This window comes from Hyperoodon ampullatus (assembly GCF_949752795.1).
Source record: "Hyperoodon ampullatus genome assembly, chromosome: 4".
In the NCBI taxonomy this organism is placed as follows: Eukaryota; Metazoa; Chordata; class Mammalia; order Artiodactyla; family Ziphiidae; genus Hyperoodon; species Hyperoodon ampullatus.
In genome coordinates this window covers 119,947,509-119,969,973 of record NC_136917.1, presented here as the reverse complement: position 1 = coordinate 119,969,973, position 22,465 = coordinate 119,947,509, and the positions used below count along the sequence as shown (strand labels likewise).

General features: G+C 35.0%; 1 protein-coding gene across 1 annotated transcript in view; it reads left to right on the top strand.

The window, feature by feature from the left end:
- The window catches only part of BDP1 (BDP1 general transcription factor IIIB subunit), a gene marked incomplete at both ends in the record, with an annotated part of 91,708 nt that overhangs the window by 28,721 nt on the left and 40,522 nt on the right, over positions 1–22,465 (top strand). The window contains 14 exons of the mRNA XM_079701958.1: positions 1,358–1,516; positions 4,386–4,545; positions 6,212–6,303; positions 7,201–7,396; positions 8,540–8,673; positions 10,773–11,817; positions 12,524–12,711; positions 13,164–13,386; positions 14,897–15,075; positions 15,790–15,994; positions 17,539–17,675; positions 19,515–19,716; positions 19,974–20,164; positions 21,221–21,608. Of these exons, the coding sequence (XP_079558084.1) occupies positions 1,358–1,516; positions 4,386–4,545; positions 6,212–6,303; positions 7,201–7,396; positions 8,540–8,673; positions 10,773–11,817; positions 12,524–12,711; positions 13,164–13,386; positions 14,897–15,075; positions 15,790–15,994; positions 17,539–17,675; positions 19,515–19,716; positions 19,974–20,164; positions 21,221–21,608 (3,499 nt within the window). The remainder of the gene's footprint in view (positions 1–1,357; positions 1,517–4,385; positions 4,546–6,211; positions 6,304–7,200; positions 7,397–8,539; positions 8,674–10,772; positions 11,818–12,523; positions 12,712–13,163; positions 13,387–14,896; positions 15,076–15,789; positions 15,995–17,538; positions 17,676–19,514; positions 19,717–19,973; positions 20,165–21,220; positions 21,609–22,465) is intronic.

The window sequence follows — 22,465 nt, the reverse complement described above, 5'->3', positions numbered from 1 at the left end:
TTGATGAAAGCCATTTATTCTCATGTAGAAAAATACCTATATGCACCTGTGCCAATTTATTCATACAATTCAGAAGATTAATAATTTCTTTGAAGCCAAGCCATAGACCTCAGGCCCTTAACTTGCTGGGTGACACACATCTAAATTCTGACCTCAGAGACACAACTAATTTCATAGACTATGCACTAAACAATACTGATGATTTTTTTTAGGGGGGGAAAACTACCCTGTAATGACTGTTAAAATACCAGTTGGTTTTGTAAAACAGTGAGCTGATTCTTATTCTAAAGCTAGAGTAATTAAAATAGTGTGGTACTAGAAAAGGACAAACAAATTGAGAGGAAAATTGGATGTAGAATCTAGGAAGAGAAATTTAGGCATCATTTAAATGGCAGAGGTAGCATTAGAAATTAGTGGGAAAGATTGAATTAACCATTCATTAAATGGTGCTTAGATATGAAAAAGAAAATAGTAGATCCCTATTTTACCCTATGCACTAACTTCCTCATAGATTAAAGACTACATATATAAAGCAAATCTTTAAAACTTTTAGGAGAAAATGTAGAAAAATACTTTTGTGATGTCAAGGATTTCTTAAGACATAAAAAGCACAAACTTTAAAGGATGAAATTGATAAATTCAACTGCACTAAAATTAAATACTTCTGTTGACAAAAGGCTCCATGAAGAAAGTAAAAGGCAAGCTATTGATTAGGAGGTTTTATGTGTAACATCTAACCAAAAAAGAATATAAAAAGAGCTCTGGGAAAAGACAAACACCCAGTAGAAAAAAAGAACAAAAAAACAAAGCATGTCGAAATGTGAATTTGTGTTGAAACTGAGTGCTCGTTAGTACATGGCCATCATTTATATTATTGTTAGTTGAAGTATTTCCTAGTACAGCAGTCCTCTCTTTGCACGCTACAGCATTAACTGCAACTTGTGCATGTTGCAACTGTGTCTTCGATTTCCATGGCTCTTGGGTAACACAGTACCATGCAAAGCAAAGACTGCCAATACAAAATTTTAATGAAAGATCATTCCTAAGCATTACTATGATTTTACACATACGTTTGATTTGTGAACCCCATGTAGTTATGAGTTTTTCATTTTGTGACTTCTTGAGCACTTTCCCTGTTCATTTGTGACTGTTATTATCTCCTAAGATACAGTGTTTTAATAACATGGTGCAAGGAGGATCATAGAGAAACCAAAATATCCATTTTGATTATTCTGTGATATGAAGGATCATCTTTCGAGTTTTGACTTTGTATATTTTTAAAAAATCTTTTAAATAATTAGTATAAAATGTACATTACTAACGGTTCTTTTCCCCTGATATATTTTCATTTCCGTAGTAGTCAACAAGATGCCGTATCAGTAGCAACTGAGACTTCAGAATCAAGCACTTCATATTTGCCTTCATCAGAAGGTGGAATTAGAGCATTGTGTGAAGTGAATAATGCTGAGAGTAGTTGTACAGAAGAAGGAAATGTTGACCTAAAAGATAAAGCATTGTAAGTATTTTACATGGTAGAATTTTAAAATTTGTTTTCAAAATTTTGATAATTTATTATCATTTAAAAAATGATAATAATGTTGTTTCCTTTAGGGATTAGGAGAGGACTGTAGACCATTTAATATGTAATTGTACTGTGGTCTTAGTGACATTAAGGTTTTTCACTTTATATTTCATTATAGAAAGATTATCTTAGTGATACGAGTTATAGCAAACTGGTAACTTACGATGAAATTCTAAAATAATTTGGAAGCCTAAATATTTGCTATGAGATTTAACTTTTACTTGGTTTGAGTTATTTTTCATACCTGTTGTCAAAGTAGTAGATTTTGATATTGATGACTTTAAAGAGATTATGTATTATGTTTTCTAGTATGAAAATACTGATTAAATTAATATCTTCACTAAAAACAATAAAAGCACCATAAGAATCTCCCTTTGAAAAGATATCTCAGAAGTTCAGACTTCCTTTTTATCTCCTTCATAACTCCTCATATCGGCTTAAAAGTTTAGTTTATGGATTCTTATTTTCAGTAAAGCATAGTCACATTGAGAATCACTTTTTTTTTAAAGATGATTTTTAAATTTATTTTTTATTTATTTATTTTTGGCTGTGTTGGGTCTTCGTTGATGCGCATGGTCTTCCTCTAGTTGCAGCGAGCAGGGGCTACTCTCCTTATGGCGCACGGGCTTCTCATTGTGGTGGCTTCTCTTGTTGCAGAGCACGGGCTCTAGGCGTGTGGGCTTCAGTAGTTGTGGCACGCGGGCTTCAGTAGTTGTGGCACGCGGGCTCAGTAGCTGTTTCTCACGGGCTCTAGAGTGCAGGCTCAGTAGTTGTGGAGCACGGGCTTAGTTGTTCTGTGGCATGTGGGATCTTCCCAGACCAGGGCTTGGACCCTGTGTCCCCTGCATTGGCAGGTGGATTCTTAACCACTGCGCCACCAGGGAGATCCCAGAGAATCAAACTTATTTTTTTAAATAAAAATTTCAACTGGTCTTTGGAATAAGCAATATATTCCTGTGATTCAAACATCCAAAAGTGTAAGAAGGTATAGAGTGAAGTGTCCCTCCTGTCATGTCCCCATTTACCCTAACAAGTAACCAGTGTTATTTATTTCTTAGTCTTCCAGAGATTAAAAAAAAAAAGACATTAAAGCTAATACAAATACATAAAGTTTATATATATTTTACTCTTTTTAAAACCCTAATGGTAGCATAGTATAATACCATTTTGTAATTTTTTAATCTTATATCGTCATATCTTTACTTAAAGACCTTTATCCTTTTTATAGTTGCATAGTGTTCTGTTGTATGGATGAATCACACTTTATATTATCGGTGCCCTGTTGATGGCTGTATATGTTGTTTTTACAAACAATGCTTAGAAACTTATACCTCTATCCTTTCACATTTGTGCCAGTCTATTTGTAGGGAAAGTTCCTAAAATGAAATTGCTAGCTCAAAGGACACATTTGTATGTGAGTGTGTGTACATTTATACATTTATGATTTTGATAAATACTTCCAAAATGCTCTCCATAGCAGTTATTCTAGTTTATATTCCCACTAACAATGTAAGAAATGGCTCCCTACCAACAGTGTTATCAAACTTGGATTTTTGCCAGTCTTGATAGATTATAAAATAAAATAATATCACAGTATAGTATATATACCCCACTCCTCCTTTTCTGACAGGGGTAGATAATTCTATTATTATTTTTTCCCTTCAGTTGCTTACTTAAAAATTTCCTAACCTAAGGAAAAGTCAAAAGAACAATGAACATCTGTATATAATTCCCCTCAGATTCTCTGATTCTTAATATCTTTTCACATTTGTGCTTGGTCGCTCTACTTTTTTTTTTTTCAATTTTTTTTCTCTTTTTTGGCCATGCTGTGCGGCATGTGGGATCTTAGTTCCCCGACCAGGGATTGAACCTGCACCCACTGTGTTGGAAACGCGGCGTCTTAACCACTGGACTGCCAGGGAAGTCCAGCTCGCTCTATTTTTAATTTGTACATTTCTTATTGGGAGTGAAGCTGAGCATCTCTTCGCATTTAAAACCTATTTTTATTTTGTTTTTTTGTGAGTTTGTATCCTTTGTTCAGTTTTCTAATGAATTACTGGTATTGTTCTGTATGAGGTCTTTACATTTTAGAGAGGTTATTAGCCTTGTGATATGAGTTGTAAAACATGTTTTCTTGGTTTGTAGTTTGACTTATGACATATGTTTTGGCCATGTAAAAGTTTTTGATTTTTATGTTGTCAGATCTCTCTCCTTTTTTTTTTTCTTTTATGGCTCCTGATCTTTTAATCAAGTTTTAGAAAGGCTTACTCCACCTCAAAGTTACATAAGAATTCATTCATGTTTTCTCTATGGTTTCACTTAAATCTTAGATCCATTTAGAATATATTGTGAGTACAGTGCAAGGAATGGAGCTAATTTTATTTTATTCCTCAGTATTACTAGTTTTCCCATCACCGTTAATTTAATTTAACATTTATTTTAAAAAATATATTATTTTTGTGGTCATCTTATTCTATTTTGAAATGCTAACTTTACTGTATACTAAAATCATGTATTTTGGAGTCATCATCTCAGTTTTCTTTTGTGTTTCATTTATCTGTTATTCATGTGTTAGTACCACAATATTTTAATTATTTCTGCTAAGTAGTATATTTTTAACATCTGATAAAACAAATTAGTTACCCTTCATTGCTCTTCTTGTTCAGTCTTCTTTGCTACATTTATTGTAAGTAAGCTTAAAGGAGTTCTTTTCTAGCTGTGAATGGATTTTTTAAGAATTTTCTAGAATTTCTTTTGAATATGCCTGCATGTTGGTACAATTTAAATAATGTTAATTTTCTAGGGGAACTGATCAAACAGAAAGTATTAAACCGATGACAAGAGGACGACTCCAGAGACCTAAACCCAATTTATCAAGGGCAGTTGGGAAGAAATCAGTTCTTTCACAAGGGAAAACAGATGCAGAGAACAAGAGTTTACATACAGAAACTTCAGTTGAAAAGGTATGGAATAAGAGACTTAATGGAAATTAAAATTATAAAGTATCTTTTCTAAATAGTTTGGAATAAAAATGTTTAACTTGTAATTACAAAGTAATGTTACCAATAGTAAAGCCAAGATATGAGAACTTCACACATTAATATTAAATTTGTCTTACTAGTCTCATGTTGTATACATTTTCTTTAGAATATAGGATATATCATTTCAAAGATCCTTAGTAGTAACAAATATGTCTTTTGTTTACTTATATAAAATACTTATTCAAAATATTTTTTAAACCAGCTATAATAAAATTATAACCACAACCCTCTTATCCATATACAGAATATTCCTCTGTTTGTCCTTCATAAACTTTATTTCTCTTTTTATGGAAGTAAACATTTTTGTAGTTTTTAGCCATATATAACATTTAAAACATTTTTCTCTGAAACTGTCCATTTACCTTTCTTGGGGTTAATTGATCTTTTTAATAGCTGCATCAGGTTAACATTATTATTAATTTACCGAACCATTTCTCTAATGTTTAGGTTGTTTCCATTTTTTTAACCCTTGTAAATAAAAGCAAACAATTTTGTAAACAGGCAAAGAATAGATTTCCAGAGGTGGTGGGATTAATGTGCCAAAGAATTTTAAATATTTTTTGGCTCTGGTTAGGCATTGTCAAACTGTCAAAAAAAGGAATCTTGGGAATTCCCTGGAGGTCTAGTTGTTAGGACGCTTTTACTGCCTAGGCCCAGATTCGATCCCTGGTTGGGGAACTAAGATCCCACAAGCCCTGTGACCAAAAAAAAAAAAAAAAAAAAAAAAACCCAGAATCTATTTACATTGCTTTAAGCATTAAATGAATGTTCCTGTTTCCTTTTATCCTTGCCAGCATTATATTATTAAAAATGTTTTATTTTTGCTAAAATAATTTTTTAAATTTTAGTCTTTTTCCCTCTTACGTGAAATCTTTTTAATCTTAATAATATAACTATATTATTATAATCTTATGAGATGTTTTTAAATTCTAGAAAATTGGGAAAATACAGATTCATGTAAAAATTAAAACAAAAGTTAATTTTATTATCTACATGCAACCAACCTTTTAGACTATATCCTTCCAGCTTTTCTTTTACATTCTTGAGTAGTAGTATTAATTCACTTTTGTATCCTCTAGTATTTTAACATTTCATAAATATTTTTCCATATCATTAAATATCTTTTGAAAACATGGTTTTTAGTGACTTCATAATATTCTATCAATGGGTATAACTGAATTTATTTAACCATTTATTCATTATTGGATATTTTGTCAGTTTACAGCATTTGCTGTTTTGCATAATGTTCCAGTGAACATCCTTGTACTTAAATCTTTGTCTAGATATTTTTTTAGAGTAGAGTCTTAGAAATGATATTACTGGGTCAAAGAATATGAACATTATTAAAGTTCTTGATTCATGTTGGCAAAAGGCTTTCCAGAAAGGATATACCAATTTATGCTTCTACAGCAGTGACGTATGAGATTATATGTTTAAAAGGTTCTCATCTGCCTTTATGATTTTAACAACTCTCTTTTAATAATTAGAAGTACAAAAAAGTGAAATTTTATTGTTTTAATTTCCATTTATTATTACAAAGCTTGAACTTTATGTTAAGTAGATTAAATATTAAAAATTAAATTCATAGAATCATATGGAAACGGATAAAATGAATACACTTGGTATTTCTCGAATGGCGAATAAAGAGAAAGAGAATCCAGAAGCTGACACTGCATCTAAGTAAGTATTTAGGAAATAGAATAAAAATAGTAACTCTTAGGAATGATTGTAATGACTTATTTTCTACTTAATAATGTCTGCATTTTATTTTCAGCTAGTGTACTTAAGTCCATTTTTAACTATAGGGATTGTTGAAACATTTTAATAATGCTCTTTATGCTTGGTATTGTAGAAATAAATTATAGTATGGATCCACTGGTGAGCAATTACATTTCTCCCTCAACTTACTAACAAGATTTTAACAAAGTCTTGTTAGATAAATTAATGGTTAATATATATGTTTCTGGATAATTTTATTTATAGCAAGGGGTTTCCAAAGGGAATATTTAGGGGAATTCCCTAGTGGTCCAGTGGTTAGTGCTCCGTGCTGCTACTGCTGGGGGCACAGGTTTGATCCCTGGTTGGGGAACTAAGATCTCGCATGCCGCGTGGTGTGACCAGAAAAAAAGGGCAGTGGGGAATCTTTAACTTGGAGTAGAGATCTAGAATAGGCCTGCTCCAATATAAATCTGAACCAGTGGATTCTGGACTGTATGTTTATTCCATAATCTGTGTCCAGTGCCCTGGAGGTGTATGTACACAATGGTGTCCTGAGTGGGGAATAGTATTCCATGCTTGTCAGGTATAGATTTTTCCAATTTTGTGGTGACAATTTGATTTTAAAATGCTTTTTTCATAGTCATGCTTTTAGGACTATGTTCTAGAGGATTAAGGTATAGAGGTGTGTGTATCTTTGAGGGTGTTCTTAAGGACACTTGTGAATTATTTTGTATTCCAGATGGTTTACTTATTTATACCTGGAAGAAGAGAATACTGAACACAAGCATGTATGTGATATACAAGTAATTATGTGACTTCAGAATAACCATTGATTTTATTCCTTTGTAATTACTCTAGTTTGAGTGAAAAAATTTGTCTGCAGGAAGATGATCAACTAAAGGCTTTCAGACCTGCACGCCTAATGAGGGGCTTATTGCAAAGGCCAAAGCCAAATGTAGGTAAAGCTGCTGAAAGAAAAGAAACTGTTACATCACAGGAAAAAATTGGGGCCAGTGTAGAAAAGAATGAAAATGAGTCCTGTATCGATAGAGATGTAAGTACTCTGATGCCCTCCAGTTTTTTGTTTAACAAATACATAAGCCTCCTTTCATCCCCCTTTTTAAACAGCAATACCGTATGCAATTATGTATATTGTTCTTTAAATTTAATGCCCAAATCTCATAGCCAGCAGCTTTGCTAATTGTGAAGGCACTTAGCTCTCAGCTCTGTTGATTTTAAGCATTTATATGATGAATCATCTGCTTTCACCTTACTCATGTTTGGACTTGCCTTCCCCCATCACTCAGCAGGTGTTTGAATTATATTTCCCTTCTGAAAATATAGCTAGGTATATGAATTTTTTTTTTTTTTTTGGCGGTACGCGGGCCTCTCACCGCTGTGGCCTCTCCCGTTGCGGAGCACAGGCTCCGAACGCGCAGGCGCAGCGGCCACGGCTCACGGGCCCAGCCGCTCCGAGGCACGTGGGATCCTCCCAGACCAGGGCACGAACCCACGCCCCCTGCATCGGCAGGCGGACTCCCAACCACTGCGCCACCAGGGAAACCCGGTATATGAATTTTAATACTGACTTAAACAAAATAAAATGTTAAAAGCTCCCTACTGAAATACTCCAACAACAAAGATGATAAATTTTAGATTATTTACATAGTAACTGGTCTTTGTGATAAGAGTAAGAGTTGGCATGATTTGAGATTTGAACTTCTTCTATTATGATTCCCAGGGTCTATAATGTGATTGTAATAATCAAAAAGATTTAGAAAGATAGACCCCAAGGGATAATTTTAACAGATCAGACTGAAGCAGTTACTTGCTTTCTGATTAGGAGGAAAAGAATGGGGGCTTTGAGATGAGGTAAAAGGTGTGGCTTGTGAAATTTCCTATACCTAAAGAACAAACATTAAAAGGTGCCCCTTAGGGAATTCCCTGGTGGTCCAGTGGTTAGGACTCCGTGCTTCCACTGCAGGGGGCCCAGGTAAGATTCCGCAGGCTGCACATCGTGGCACCACCCCACACCCCTGTCTAAAAAAAGAGTGTCTTTTGAATATCATTTTATAATTTTGAAATGTTTACCATTTTCCTTGTACTCAAGTCATACATAATTTTCAGTGAAGTCTTTTATAAATGTGTGTTACATTGTGAGACCTAAAACTTTTTTTAAAATGTGTTTGTTATTAAGACTCCTGAACAGATAGAAGATCAGGCATGTAAAAATTTTGATTGTGAAGACATCACATCACAATCTGAAAAAAAAGATACTTCTTTTCAAAATGTGCAGTCAGATGAGCCCAAGGCTCTTAATGAATGTCTAAGGTAAGCATCATCTTATTAATGATATAATAGTTGAATTATGTGTAAAGTTTTAGAAATTCTTAATCATTTTTTTAAAAATAGCAAATCAGACTGATTTTGTTACCTGTATATCAAGTTACATAATATTTACAAGTGTAAATTCACCTTTCAAGGCAGTTTATTATGTCATTGCCTTCGTGTTGAGTTCTCACTCATTGGTATTTTGATGAATTGATTTACCCATCACAAATTAGACCTTGAGTTAACCTGGATAGTATTATCACTTCACATGCATAGTAAATTACATGTTTATATCCAGATGTGAAAATGCTACTTTCTCTCTTAATATTTGTTTCTTTGGGATTAGATTGATCACATATTACCTTTATTTAAGGTTTATGTAAATTTTAAGTAAAACTCTTACTTCCCATAGCCAAAGCTCTCTGAATTTGTTGTTTCCCCTCTGCAGGATATTAAACCAGATCAATGGAATTATTAGTGTGCTTTTAAAACTTTTTTCCTTTTGGGAATATTCAATGCACGAAAGTACTGAGAACAGAATAACAGACGCCCATGTACCTACTATCTAGTTTCAACAATTATTTGGATTTTACCAATCTTTACATTTAAAGTCTGGCCTATTGTATACTTTATTATAGCTGTATGAGCCTGTTTAAATACTACCTAAGCTGAGAGTGAAAGCTAGGTTTCCTGAACTACTCCAAAGATCTTTGTTAGAAGACAGGAACACTCCTTTATTCCTCTCTTCTTTCTCTGTTCCTTTGTACCCCCTCCCTACACCCCCAACCTATTTTACTTCTCTGCCACACAAACTCTGGGCAGAAGCCTGTACAACTGCATTACTTGTTGCATACCTCTGATACAAATATTAATTATAGATATCTGACAATTTGGATATTTTGTTTGTAGTTTTTTAGTTGAAGCCAGACTCCATTTTCATGTGGCTTAGTAGAAAACCAAGTTTTCCCTGAGTGGCCTTTGGGTTTTAGAACCCTGCTGGATTGTTCATAACTAATATCCAGTCTGATATCAGCAACTTTCCTCTCCAAAGGCAGTGACCTTTCTGGCCTTTGAATCTCCAGTACTCATAAAAACAATTCTAAGATTCTGTGTTTTATCAAATCATATGCCTGTTTATATCCAGTAGGCAGTTTCCCTCCTCCCCAGTCTCAAACACTTTGAACTGTTCAAGATGCTATGTAAGAAACTGAAAGAAGAGAAATATCTACGCAAGAAAAGGGACTCAGAGGTCAAAATCTTAACCAGTCACTAAGTGCTCTTTCATTCATTTGTATATTTTTATTGGTTTTACTCTCTATTATTATGATAAAGCACAAAGCAGAGCATGCTGCTGCTTTTTTGAAGAACAAGGTGCTTATACTAGATAGTGATTGTTGTGTGCCCAGTAGCATTCGACAGACTGCAAAATGTTGTTGTTTATTTACTCTTTTCTTTCATTCCCACAATGTATTATGAAATCACAAGCTTTTAGAGAAGTGACTGTACAGGAAATCTCATTGTAAATTGTTTTTAAACAGTGAGGAGGGGCGACCTAGTTTTAAGTCATAAGACGGTGCCTTATTCAACTTATACCTCCACCGAGCCATTTGAGATCCTGGTTAGTTCTGGCCATATAAATGAGTTCTTTCACTCTTACAGCAAGACATATGTCTGGATAAAGGAGAGTAGGAGCGAAAAGGTAGGAACAGCAGCCACAGATTGGTCTGGCTCCAATGTAGAGGACTTGGAGAGTCTTTCTCAGCCAGTATTTGCCAAGGTTGATATGGATGACAATTAGAAAGAGATTGTTTAGGCCTGATTAGCTGCTACGCTAATTGACCTAATTGATACATTTCTCAGTATATATGTCTCTATATAATAAATATATTTAATTTTAAAAAAAATTTACTGTAATTTCCAAGGATAGAATTTTTTCTCTACTTTAATTTTTAAATTTTGCCCAGAGATTCCTGGTGCTTTGTTAATTTTTTTTTTTATTTGAGAATTCCTGGTTTTTCAGTAGTGATTTCTCAACCATATCTCTTCAGTTGGCAGTCTAGTTTACAATTTGATTGTGTATCTTTTTTTTTTTTAAATAGTATTCAAGAGGATAATAAAGCAAATAAACAAGTTCAAATTCTAAAGACTCGATTTCAGAAACCAACGCCAAATATAGGAAGAAGAACTGGAAGAAGAGAAATTTTCTCAAAGGAAGAAGAGGTACCGAAGGAGGTTCTTGCCTCTGAGGAGATGACAACAGCTTTGAGAGAAACTGCAAGACTGGAAACCTCACCAAGGGAAAAGGTACCTGTGGAGACTAATACTGCTAAGGAAATGGAGTCAGATTTAAAAGAAACTGAAAGAAAAGATATCTCTCCCAGGGAGAAAATACCAGAAATGATTGATGTCACTGTGGAAATGGAGACAGATTTGACAGAGACTGGAAGAGAGGCTTTCCCAAGGGAGAAGATAACACAGGTGACTGATGCCACTGAGGAAAGAGAGACAGATTTGCAAGAGACTGAAAGAAGAGAAATATCCCTACAGGAAAATGCCCCAGAGGAGGTCGATACTATTGGTGAAGTGAAGACAGGTTTGAAAGAAACTGGAAGAGAGATTTCCCCCAGGGAGAAGATACCGGAGATGATTGATGCTGCTGAGGAAGTAGAGACAGATTTAGAAGAAACTGAAAGAAGAGAAATACCTACACAAGAAAAGGCCTCAGAGCTCAAAACTATAGATGATGAAATGGAGACAGATTTGAACAAAATTGGAATAGAAATTTCCCCAAGGGAAAAGGTACTAGTGGGGATCAGTGCCACAGGGGAGAGGGAGATTGATTTGGAAGAAACTGGAAAAAGAGACATTTCCCTGATGGAAAAGGTATCAGGAAATATGACTACCATTGAGGAAACAGAGGCAGATTTGAAAGAAACTGGAAGAGAAATTTCCTTTAGGAAAAGCCGATCAGAAGAGATCAGTGCTTTTGAGGAAAAGGTGGCAGATTTGGAAAAAACTGGAAAAATAGACATTTCTCTAAGGGGAAATGAACCAGAGGAGACTGGGACCTCAAGACAAACTGAGACAGCTTCATTGCAGAGGGGTAGTGGTGACTGCAGTGCTGTGCCTTCACTAAATATTAAAGTATGTATTTTTCTGTCCTTTAAAAATATTTTTATGAATACTTTTTCAGAGAAAAAAATATCAAAATAATTCCAGGATTATTGCCCTTAAGTCCAACAACACTTAAAGTCTCTAAAAGCATAATGTCTTTCCCAGTCCTAAATTCTGGGTTTCAGGACCTTAAAGAAATTATATAATCTTTTTTTTTTTTTAATAATTGAAAACATTTTATAATTGTGGAAAAGTTAACTGTTCTTAATGTCAGTTTAAAGTTACTCTTAAATAAAAGAAATATAAGAGATTGGACTGAATTTGTGCTAATTCTAGTATGAACATACACTGGAACGATTTCTTTTGACCATATCTGTATCAGTTTTTCTCTTTATTTCCTGTCCCACCCCACTTCACTCCACTTTTAAAAGCTCATCTTATTAAAAGTTTCCAGTTAATTGAAGTTGAAGCTATTCTAACATTTTCCAGTTTTCTAACTTTTTTTGGATAGGTAATGGCATTTGTAGTTTGGAAAAAACATATAATAATATGCAATATAGAAAGAAGAGTTTTCCAAATTCTGTGTTTTAGCATTTGTAAATTAAATTTTATTTTACTTAAAAATGAAAACTCCCCAAACTTCTGGATTTTTAAAAACAGTGTGAAGAATATAGGCTTTTGTTTGAAATGTATGACATGCTTAAGGACTATTTTATATGTGCTGATTTATTTCCAGGACATTAGCAGTGAAGTACAATCCGTGGTGCATGTATCTGTAGAAGAAAAAAGAAATTCTGAAAAGGAAATAACAAGTCAGTTGAGTCATTTGAACATTTCTTCACAGACTTCTGAACTTGATAAAATAGAAGACCAGAGGATGCGATCTCCAAATGTTCCAGAGCAGTTTTCAGATATTAATTTAAGGTACAAGTATATAGGTCTGTGTGCTTGTAAAGAGAAAGCATATAAAGTTATATTTGCAGATTATGTTAAACTAAATAAGGTTTTAAGACATATCATCTATAGCATAGTGTTGAAAATTTTAAGCTGGTTTGGGGAAGACTGGGAGAGATTTGAGGTCCTTCTGACAGTAGATTGTGAGAATTACTAACATACAAAATTGTGTACAAGACATACTTTTAAGTCAGTACAGGTGTGACAAACCTGTATTTTCTTTGTGCGAAGATGATATAATTCCTAGGCTTACACCTGGATTGTACCACTCATGTTTTTCAGGATCTACCAAATAGTCCGATTTGTTTTCCTGTTAAGAATTAGAATTAAATATTTACTGCCAGTCTCTAAGGTTGTGCTAAGACTCCGCTCCCACTGCCCCTTCATTTCATCCTAAAGCTTGATAATCCTTGTTCCAAAAGCAAATCTCTTCCTCAAGACCAGAAGCCAGTTGAAGTGAAACCAGCACCTTTTGTGAGAAGTAGATTCAAAAGACCAAAACCAAACTTAGCAAGAGCAGCTTCAAAAAGAGAGACTATAGAAGCAGAAAAACATGCACCTGGGAAGAAAGTGGAAGCTGATAAAAAAGGGACTGTTGTGATACAGCAGAATGGGGAACAAATGAGAACTCTCCCTTCTCAACGTGTGAGTGTTATTTAAGATGGAGGTTTTCTGTTTTAGTTATTATAATTACTAAAGTAAAACATTGGAATTAAAAATTCGCAAATATTTCCTTATGTAATTTTTGCTGTGTGTGATATTGGTGCTGTACTTAATGTACCTCATTGTTCCATGTGGTTTGTGTAAGAATCTTGAATCTCTGATGGTGGGCAAATGTGTCATGGGAAGGATTTTAAGAGGCCCAGGCTCTAGTTCAAGTTCTGACCTTTATTCATTATGTGACCATAGCCAAATGATGCAACTAGTTTCTTCACAGGAAAAATGAGAATGAGAGTCCATCTTTATTTCACTCTGTTGTGAAGGTGAAATAAAAAGTTAAAAGCTTGATATGAGTTAAAAGGAGATTATTTTATTTACTTGATTAACTTGGTCTATAAGAGATTAAGATGTGTGATACAGCATCAAAAACCTTGAAATGAAACGTTAACACTCATAAGTTGAGCATTTAAACATATGAAGTACTTTTTTGAATTAAAATTCTTCTTTTACATCTTAGCTCAGTTCTTACTGTGCTTGAACATTTGTACTTTTTCCTCCTAATCTTATGTTTAAAAAGGATAAATCATGGGAATCCCTGGTGGTCCAGTGGTTAGGACTCTGCACTTTCACTGCCGAGGGCCTGGGTTCAGTCCTTGGTTGGGGATCTAAAATCCCACAAGCTGCGAGGCATGGCCAAAAAAAACAAAAACAAAAACAAAAAACCCACCACTTTCATTTATTTATTTATTTATTTTAATTTAATTTAATTAATTTATTTTTTGGCCATTCCATGTGGCATGTGGGATCTTAGTTCCCTGACCAGGGATTGAACCTGTGCCCCCTGTGGTGGAAGCACAGAGTCTTTTTTTTTTTTTTTTTTTTTTTTTTAATGTATTTTTTTGGCTGCATTGGGTCTTCGTTGCTGCGAAGTGGATTCTTAAAAACAGTGTGAAGAATATAGGCTTTTGTTTGAAATGTATGACATGCTTAAGGACTATTTTATATGTGCTGATTTATTTCCAGGACATTAGCAGTGAAGTACAATCCGTGGTGCATGTAAGAAGTGGATTCTTAACCACTGCGCCACCAGGGAAGTCCATGAACATCTTTTTGGATCAGTATATAGAAATTAAACTTCTTTTAAATGACTCTGTACTGTTTCATTATAAAGAAATTATAATTTATTCAGTTCCCTACTGATTTGTCTTGTTTCCAATTTTTTGTTTTTCCTTTTCTTTTTCTTTCCTTTTTTGGGGGGCTATTATATTGCTGTAATAAATATCCTTGTGTATAATTTTCTAGATAGTTATTTGAGTGTTTTTATAAGATATATTTCTAGAAGTAGAATTGCTGGAAATTAAAATTCTTGATAGATATTGCCCTGTTGTCTACAAAGACTGTATCAGTTTATTTTTCTAACAGTTTATTAAAGTTTCTATTTCCCTATACTTTTACCAACCCTCGATGAAATTTTTTTTTTTAATCTACCTTCTAGGATGTGGCTCCCCTAATGACATCAACAGAAAAAGACAAATCAGATCACAGTCAAGAGGAGGCTGTGATATTACCATATGTACAGACTGAAAAGGACCTTTCCTCTTCGAGTTCTTGTGAACCTATAGAGGAGTCTCAGTCTACACAAGCCCAGGAAAAGGAATTAGTTGTCTCTATGGGGTAAACAGTAATAGTTTTATTAAAATCTAAAATAAGAGAATTATTTCAAATAGTTCTTCATTTTTTTAAAGAAATGTGTTAATGTATTTTGAAAGTGAGTATCAAGAATACTTGGTTTATTTTTACTCATATGGCCTAAAATACAAAATCAGGTTGAGTTCAACACCTTTTAACACTTGCCTGCTTATATTCACTGTTAGCTGCTTCAGATCTTATACAAAGCAATGCATTTAAAATATGTATATAAGGTATGTATTCATTACCTTTTAAAAAATTGTAGTAAGATACATATAACATAAAATTTACTATTTTAACCATTTTTAAGTGTACAGTCCAATGGCATTAAGTACATTCACATCGTTGTACACCATTACCACCATTCATCTCCAGAACATTTTTCTTCCCAAACTGAAACTCTGTACCCATTAAACAATAACTTCCCATTCCCCCTACCTCCAGTCCCTGGCAGCCACCATTGTGCTTTCTATTACTATGAATTTGAATATTGTAGGTACCTCATATGAGTTCAGTACCTTCTGAGAATTGAAATAACTATTTTTTATAAAATGAGGTATAATCAGAAAGTAATTTAATTTTCCTTTAATGTACAAAATATTTTTACAGAGTTTATTAGATTCAAATTTTATATTTTTATAGTAGTTTTCATCTTTTTACAATCAAGCTTTCTCTCTTTTCTCCTGTCCCCTCTTCTAGGACTTATCATATAAACACTTGCGAACAAGAAATGAAGGAAAGTGTTATCCAAACTGCTCCACCAGTAAGGGGCCGACTTCAGAGACCCAGTCCAAACTTAAGAAAGTTTGGACAGAGGCAAGTAATAGAAAAAAGTGAAGCCAAAGAAACAATTAAGGAAGAAAGGGCACTACAAAAAGATGAAACTAAAAAATTCCTGACTGTGGTGAGTTATTGCTATGTAATTAAATCAAGCCTTTTAATGCATATTAAAGTATCAAATGGTAGCTCAGACTTGGCTTAGAATATAGGCATCTGATACTTACTCTACTTCATACATAACGTGTCTAGTTTTGTTTCAGATTTACCATTGTAGAATTTTTTTTTTAATGAAAATAGATTTTTTTTTTCCTAACTAATGAACCTAGTCATTGTGAAAATGTTCAATCAATGCAAAATAATATAATAATTACCCCTAGTCTCACCACTCTGAGGTAACCACTGAAAACCTTTTGACATATCTTACCGGATATATCTCCATGCATGCATGTGTGCATACTCATGTAAATTTAAATAATAAAATCATTGTAATCATGTTATTTTGTGACTTACTGTTTTTCACTCATTATCTTAAGTGGCTTTCCATGTCATGAAATATGGAGATACATCATTTTTAACTGCTGTGTAACATTCTGCTATTTGGAATGACAGTTTAACCAATCTCTTATTGATGGATCTTCTGATATTAGAAACAAATCTAAGTAGTTTAATGCCCATTTCAACAGATCTTGTTTTTCTGTCCTTTTCTCTACCAAGGGAAAATCTACATTTAAAATAAAGTGATTGTAATCCTTATTTGAAACCCCCCCGAAATGAAAAAAAAACACATTGAACTTTTTGGGAGGGAGGTTCACAACAGATGGTTATTGTAGTTTTTAAAGCATTATGTGAACATATTACTGCAGTAATCTTTGAAACTTTCTCTGTGAATAGGCAATTTTGTTTTGGGCAGCAAAACATGAACATTGCATACTCAAGTTTGAGACTTCATTTTAAAAAACTAAATACCTTTCTTTTTATTATTATTAATTAATTTATTTATTTATTTATCACTGCGTTGGGTCTTCGTTGTTGTGCGTGGACTTTCTTTAGTTGCAGCGAGCAGGGGCTACTCTTTGTTGTTGTGCACGGGCTTCTCGTTGCGGTGGCTTCTCTTGCTGTGGAGAATGGGCTCTAGGCTCATGGGCTTCAGTAGTTGTGGCACACGGGCTCAGTAGTTGTGGCTCGCGGGCTCAGTAGTTGTGGCTCGCAGGCTGTAGAGCGCAGGCTCAGTAGTTGTGGCACATGGGCTTAGTTGCTCCACGGCATGTGGGATCTTCCTGGACCAGGGATTGAACCCGTGTCTCCTGCACTGGCAGGCGGATTCTTAACTACTGTGCCACCAGGGAAGTCCCTAAATACCTTTCTTAATGATTAAAATATTTTAGGAGGTATGTTCTGTTGTTAAAAAGAAAAAAAAATTAATATAGTTTTGGGTTTCCCTGGTGGCGCAGTGGTTAAGAGTCCGCCTGCCGATGCAGGGGACACGGGTTCGTGCCCCGGTCCGGGAAGATCCCACATGCCGCAGAGTGGCTAGGCCCGTGAGCCATGGCCGCTGAGCCTGCGTGTCCGGAGCCTGATGCTCCGCAACGGGAGAGGCCACAACAGTGAGAGGCCCGCGTACAGCAAAAAAAAAAAACACCAAAAAACTAATACAGTTTTGCATTTCAGCCAAATTCTCAAATTGCAATGGAAATTGAAGTTGTATCCTCCAACGTTTCAGAAGGCAGAATGTATGAAAACCAGAGTCACGTTCTTTTAGAAAACCTTCATGTTAACAAAATAAATGTTTCAGATGAAAAGACAAGGTGAGTTTGCTTTTAATCAGAAAAGAATAAAACTTTTCAAAGATAAAGGTTGGATATTTGAATAAAAGATTTTATGTAATTTCACATTTAGTAAGTTTTATGAAAGAAAAAAGTAATTATGAAACTAGAATAGTTTAAATCTGCTGAACAGCAAAGGGGGCCAGTGTGAAACAGGGGAAGAGAGGAAGAGTAGTAGATATATGAAAGGTAAAGGCTGAGTGAGGAGAAGCGCAGATTATGTAGGACCATTGTAAGGATTTTGAGTTTTACTCTAAATGAGCCTTTAAAGACCGTGACCTTTGAGGTCAGCCTTTCCTAATGCCTTCATTTATAATTGACTGTATGGATCTAGAGGATTTAAATGGCTTGCTCAAAGTAACATCGGCAGTTTAGTTTTTAAACTTAAGTTTTCAGGAGTTATGACTTTAAGACTAGCAAATTCCTGTAGTTTATAGACAGAGCTTCCTGAAAGAAACTTTACATGTTTCAAGAGATTTTATGCTCAGCCTTTGCATTTTTAATGAGGAAGATCTAACTTTCAAATTTCCTGTATAGAAACCCATTACCCACCCACCCCTCTTTTTAAAATCTTTTCTGTTTATGAAGTTTATTCAAGCTCTTAGCTTTATCATGACTGATACTTCCTTCAGAGTATATATTCTGCATAGTTTTAAGTTAGCTTATTCTTATGTCCAGCAGTTTCTTACCCCCTTTTAACCCCAGTAGCACATTGAGCTTATATATATATATATATATATATATATATATATATATATATATATATATATATACACATATATATATATATATATATTATTCTTAAGTACCTTTGTAGAATCACACTTGATTGTAAGTAGCTTATACTTAAATTAAATATAACATGTTTTCCCAAATACATTAGCCTACACTGGAATGTATTAACCAGCATCATTACTTTGTTAGAACTTCCTGTGAACTTCCTTGGTATTTCACTGCTGGAAGAACTTAGCAGGATTGGAACATTTGGAAATGTAAATAACTACTTTCTCTTGTAGGTAATTTATTACAAATATTACTTAAGATTAGTCTTTAATACAGATCTTTTAGAGAACTTATGATCGATACTTAACAGACCCAGTTTTTCTTTATAAGTATCCAGATTTATATTAGTTTTAAACTTGCTAATTCAGATCCTTGCCAATTATTAAATATTTTCCAGGAAACCTTAAGGCAGCTGTTTGTGTTGCCTTGGGAGCTATGGCTACTGTATTGAATGTTAAAACCTTGTCTTTCTCTGATTTGGCAGATACAAATGGGTTATATTGAGATCCTTATGACACTGGCTGTCAATAAACCCTTTTCTATGAAGTGACAGGCATGTGTTAGGAGAACAGACTCTAGCTTTCAAGCCTGCTCTTGAACCAGAAGGACCAGGGTTGTTGTGACCATTGTATATTTATTCATGCTTCAGAGCCCAGTTGAAGGATTTGTTTAAAGTGTCATTATGAAGTCCATCTTCAACTACTGACATTTTTGTCTTGCATCTAGTTATTTCTCTGAAAATTACTTAAAGTAGCATACAACGACACACCAGAATCAATGAATGAAAGTAAAAAAAAGATGAAATATTATTGTGAAAGTATTCCCCAGGCTATATAGAAAATGGAAGTTATAAAAGCTTCTATGTTCTTTCTTTCATATCAGCATGTGTGGTTTCATTTTATATGTTTAGTTTTATAGCCTATTTATATATAGTCCTTCGAACATAGAATTGGTTTGTGCCCCAAAATTGTTTAACAGCAGATACATCAACAGGAATTCTGATTTTTGTTCTTCAACATGATTTGTATTTCATTCTAGACATGAACATAAAACATATGTTTCTAGTCCACCACAAATGATAAGAAGGCAATTCCAAAAGGCTAAGCCAAATTTGGGAAGAGCACAAGGTAAGAAAGAGGAATCAGGCATAGGAAAAGACACAGCAGATCAGAGTAAGGCAAGGAAGCCAGAAGATAATTTGCTGCAGCATGGAGATTCTGACACACAGCTTCTTCAAAAAGTAAGTTTGAAAAAAATAATTTATTAGTGGGCTCTATTTTATCAATATCATGAAGGAGAACATTAAAGAAATAGTTTTGCCTTTTGTACTATAACTATTTTCATGAAAATTGATTGACCTTCCAATATTATGAAAGTTTAGAAACCAATCACTTGTGTATATGTGTGTAAGCTTAGCGCTTTAGGCCAAACTACCAAACTAAATTACTATACAGATTGTTTCCATGGTAATATTAGTTGTTTCTTCTTAAATTTAAGGGAAAAGCTGAGTTTCTGACGTCTCTGGAGATTTCAGCAAGAAAAGGTCCTGTAGGTTCCAAGGAGATTGGTTTGGCAAAAAAAGATGCCCAATCAGAAGTTGGACCATCAGGAAGTGTTGGAGAGAAAACCGTAGGCGATAGTTCTGTGTGTTCAGTTGTCGAAGAGCAGTATGTCAGTAAACCAGCAAGGTAAAGTTTTATTTAACAAGTACTTCAGAATAGTAAATACAAGTAACTTATTCTTAATGGATGTCCTACTCTAACTTACTGATAGAGTAAAAAGATGGTTTGTTAACAGAAGTATTGGTTGTTTTTTATTGGCAGGTCTGTTTCTTTCCCACTTTTGACTTTTATTTACTAAAATTTCCTTTTTTTATGATCCTCTCAAAAAGATTTTTCTTTCCTACATTTAAAATTTCTGGGTGTTGAGTATATTAGACATGAGCAGAAGCCTGACGAAAGAGTAGTACATATTACCTAAATAACTAGGGTGCTGATTCAAATTGGAGTCACAAACACAAGTGAAGGGTACCTTTCTTCCACAGTTTTCAAGGAAAGTGGAAGGGACCCTAAGTTCTAAAAAATGTTGTTCTGTTGGATTTCCTCATTCTCCTTTTTTCTTTTGACCTAATCTGTTTACCCAATAGGATAAACCGTATCACTTTTTGGTCTCATATTCTGTATTTATTGGTCCAGTGTTTTTGTTTGTTTGTTTGTTTTTTGCGGTACGCGGTCCTCTCATTGTTGTGGCCTCTCCCGTTGCGGAGCACAGGCTCCGGACGCTCAGGCTCAGTGGCCATGGCTCACGGGCCCAGCCGCTCCGCGGCATGTGGGATCTTCCCAGACCGGGGCACGAACCCATGACCCCTGCATCGGCAGGCGGACTCTCAACCACTGCGCCACCAGAGAAGCCCTGGTCCAGTGTTCTTGATCCCATTTTCTTCTAATAATTTCCAGTGTTGTATTTCATCACCACTTAAATAGCAAGGGGGAAAAATGGCTCAGAATTTAAAACTTACTGTGAAAAATTTGTAGGTAGATAACTAATATTTAACTTTGAGTGAGAAACTAAATCCTAACAGTAAATTCTGTTCATTCTTGTCATAGCATTAGTGTTTGATAGAATGGGTGGTGAGCATTTTATATGAATGGCTTGAATTGAGATTTCACTTTATAAGTTGGGTTTTCATTAAAATTATCCTTATGCATGTAATGACTATGTTGCTATTTTGATTAAACCTCTAGCTCTCCACAACTGTTAAAAGAATCAAATTATTCTAAAATTGCTGTGGATCGAAGAACAGCTCTCTCTTCTGCCTCTGAATGTAAGATAGATCGTAGTGAAAGGAAAATGCGTCGAAAGATTAAACCAAACATCCCCAAAGGGCGTGGATCAAAACGAATTCGGAGTAAGACCTCTAAGAAGGAACCTAGAGCTTCTAAGCCTGTGCTGGTGACTCTTCGAGCTTCCCAGGAAGAAGACGAAGATGATGCAGAAGACTTTGAGTCTGACTATGAAGAAGAAAGCTATCATCTTGCTCCAGAAGAAGTAAACAAAGCTCCAGTGTTTGTACCTGTTGGTCTCAGATCTCCTGAACCGGTGTCTGCTCAGATTGAGGAAACCATGGAAGAGGTAGTTTGAATTTTGAATCCTTGGAACTTTATCTTACTTGTTTTTTGCTTTTAGTGGATCATTATCTCTTCTCTTAGTGATTATTAGGATTTGAAGATTATTAGAGTAATTTGTTTGGGGCCTGCTGCATAGCCTAGGAAATCAGTAGAAATAGGCTTGTGTGATCTCCTGTGTTTACTCAGCCCCTGCAACCCAGGCCCAGCACAAGGTAATCAGTATAACAATACTGAGAGAAATCTAATTTCACTTGTATCTGGGGGCTACTTAATCTCCTTTCTGGTTAATTAAAAAAAAAACAAAAAACTTGGCAGATGTTTTCTATTAACTCTTTGTGGTAAGCTCAAGTTAAGCTCTGGTTGGTAGAGAATGTAGAAGGGACATATTTCTTTCTCTTTCTCTCTCTCTCTCTTTTTTTTTTTTTTTTTTTTTTTTTTGCGGTACGCGGGCCTCTCACTGTTGTGGCCTCTCCCATCGTGGAGCACAGGCTCCAGACGTGCAGGCTCAGTGGCCATGGCTCACGGGCCCAGCCGCTCCGCAGCATGTGGGATCTTCCCAGACCGGGGCACGAACCCGCGTCCCCTGCATTGGCAGGCGGACTCTCAACCATTGTGCCACCAGGGAAGCCCTCTCTTTTTTAAAAATAAATTTATTTATTTTGTTTACTTTATTTTTGGCTGTGTTGGGTCTTCATTGCAGTGCGCAGGCTTCTCATTGCGGTGGCTTCTCTTGTTGTGGTGCGCGGGCTCTAGAGCGCAGGCTCAGTAGTTGTTGTACATGGGCCCAGTTGCTCCTCGTCATGTGGGATCTTCCTGGATCAGGACGCAGGTCTTGAACCTGCGTCCCCTGCATTGGCAGGT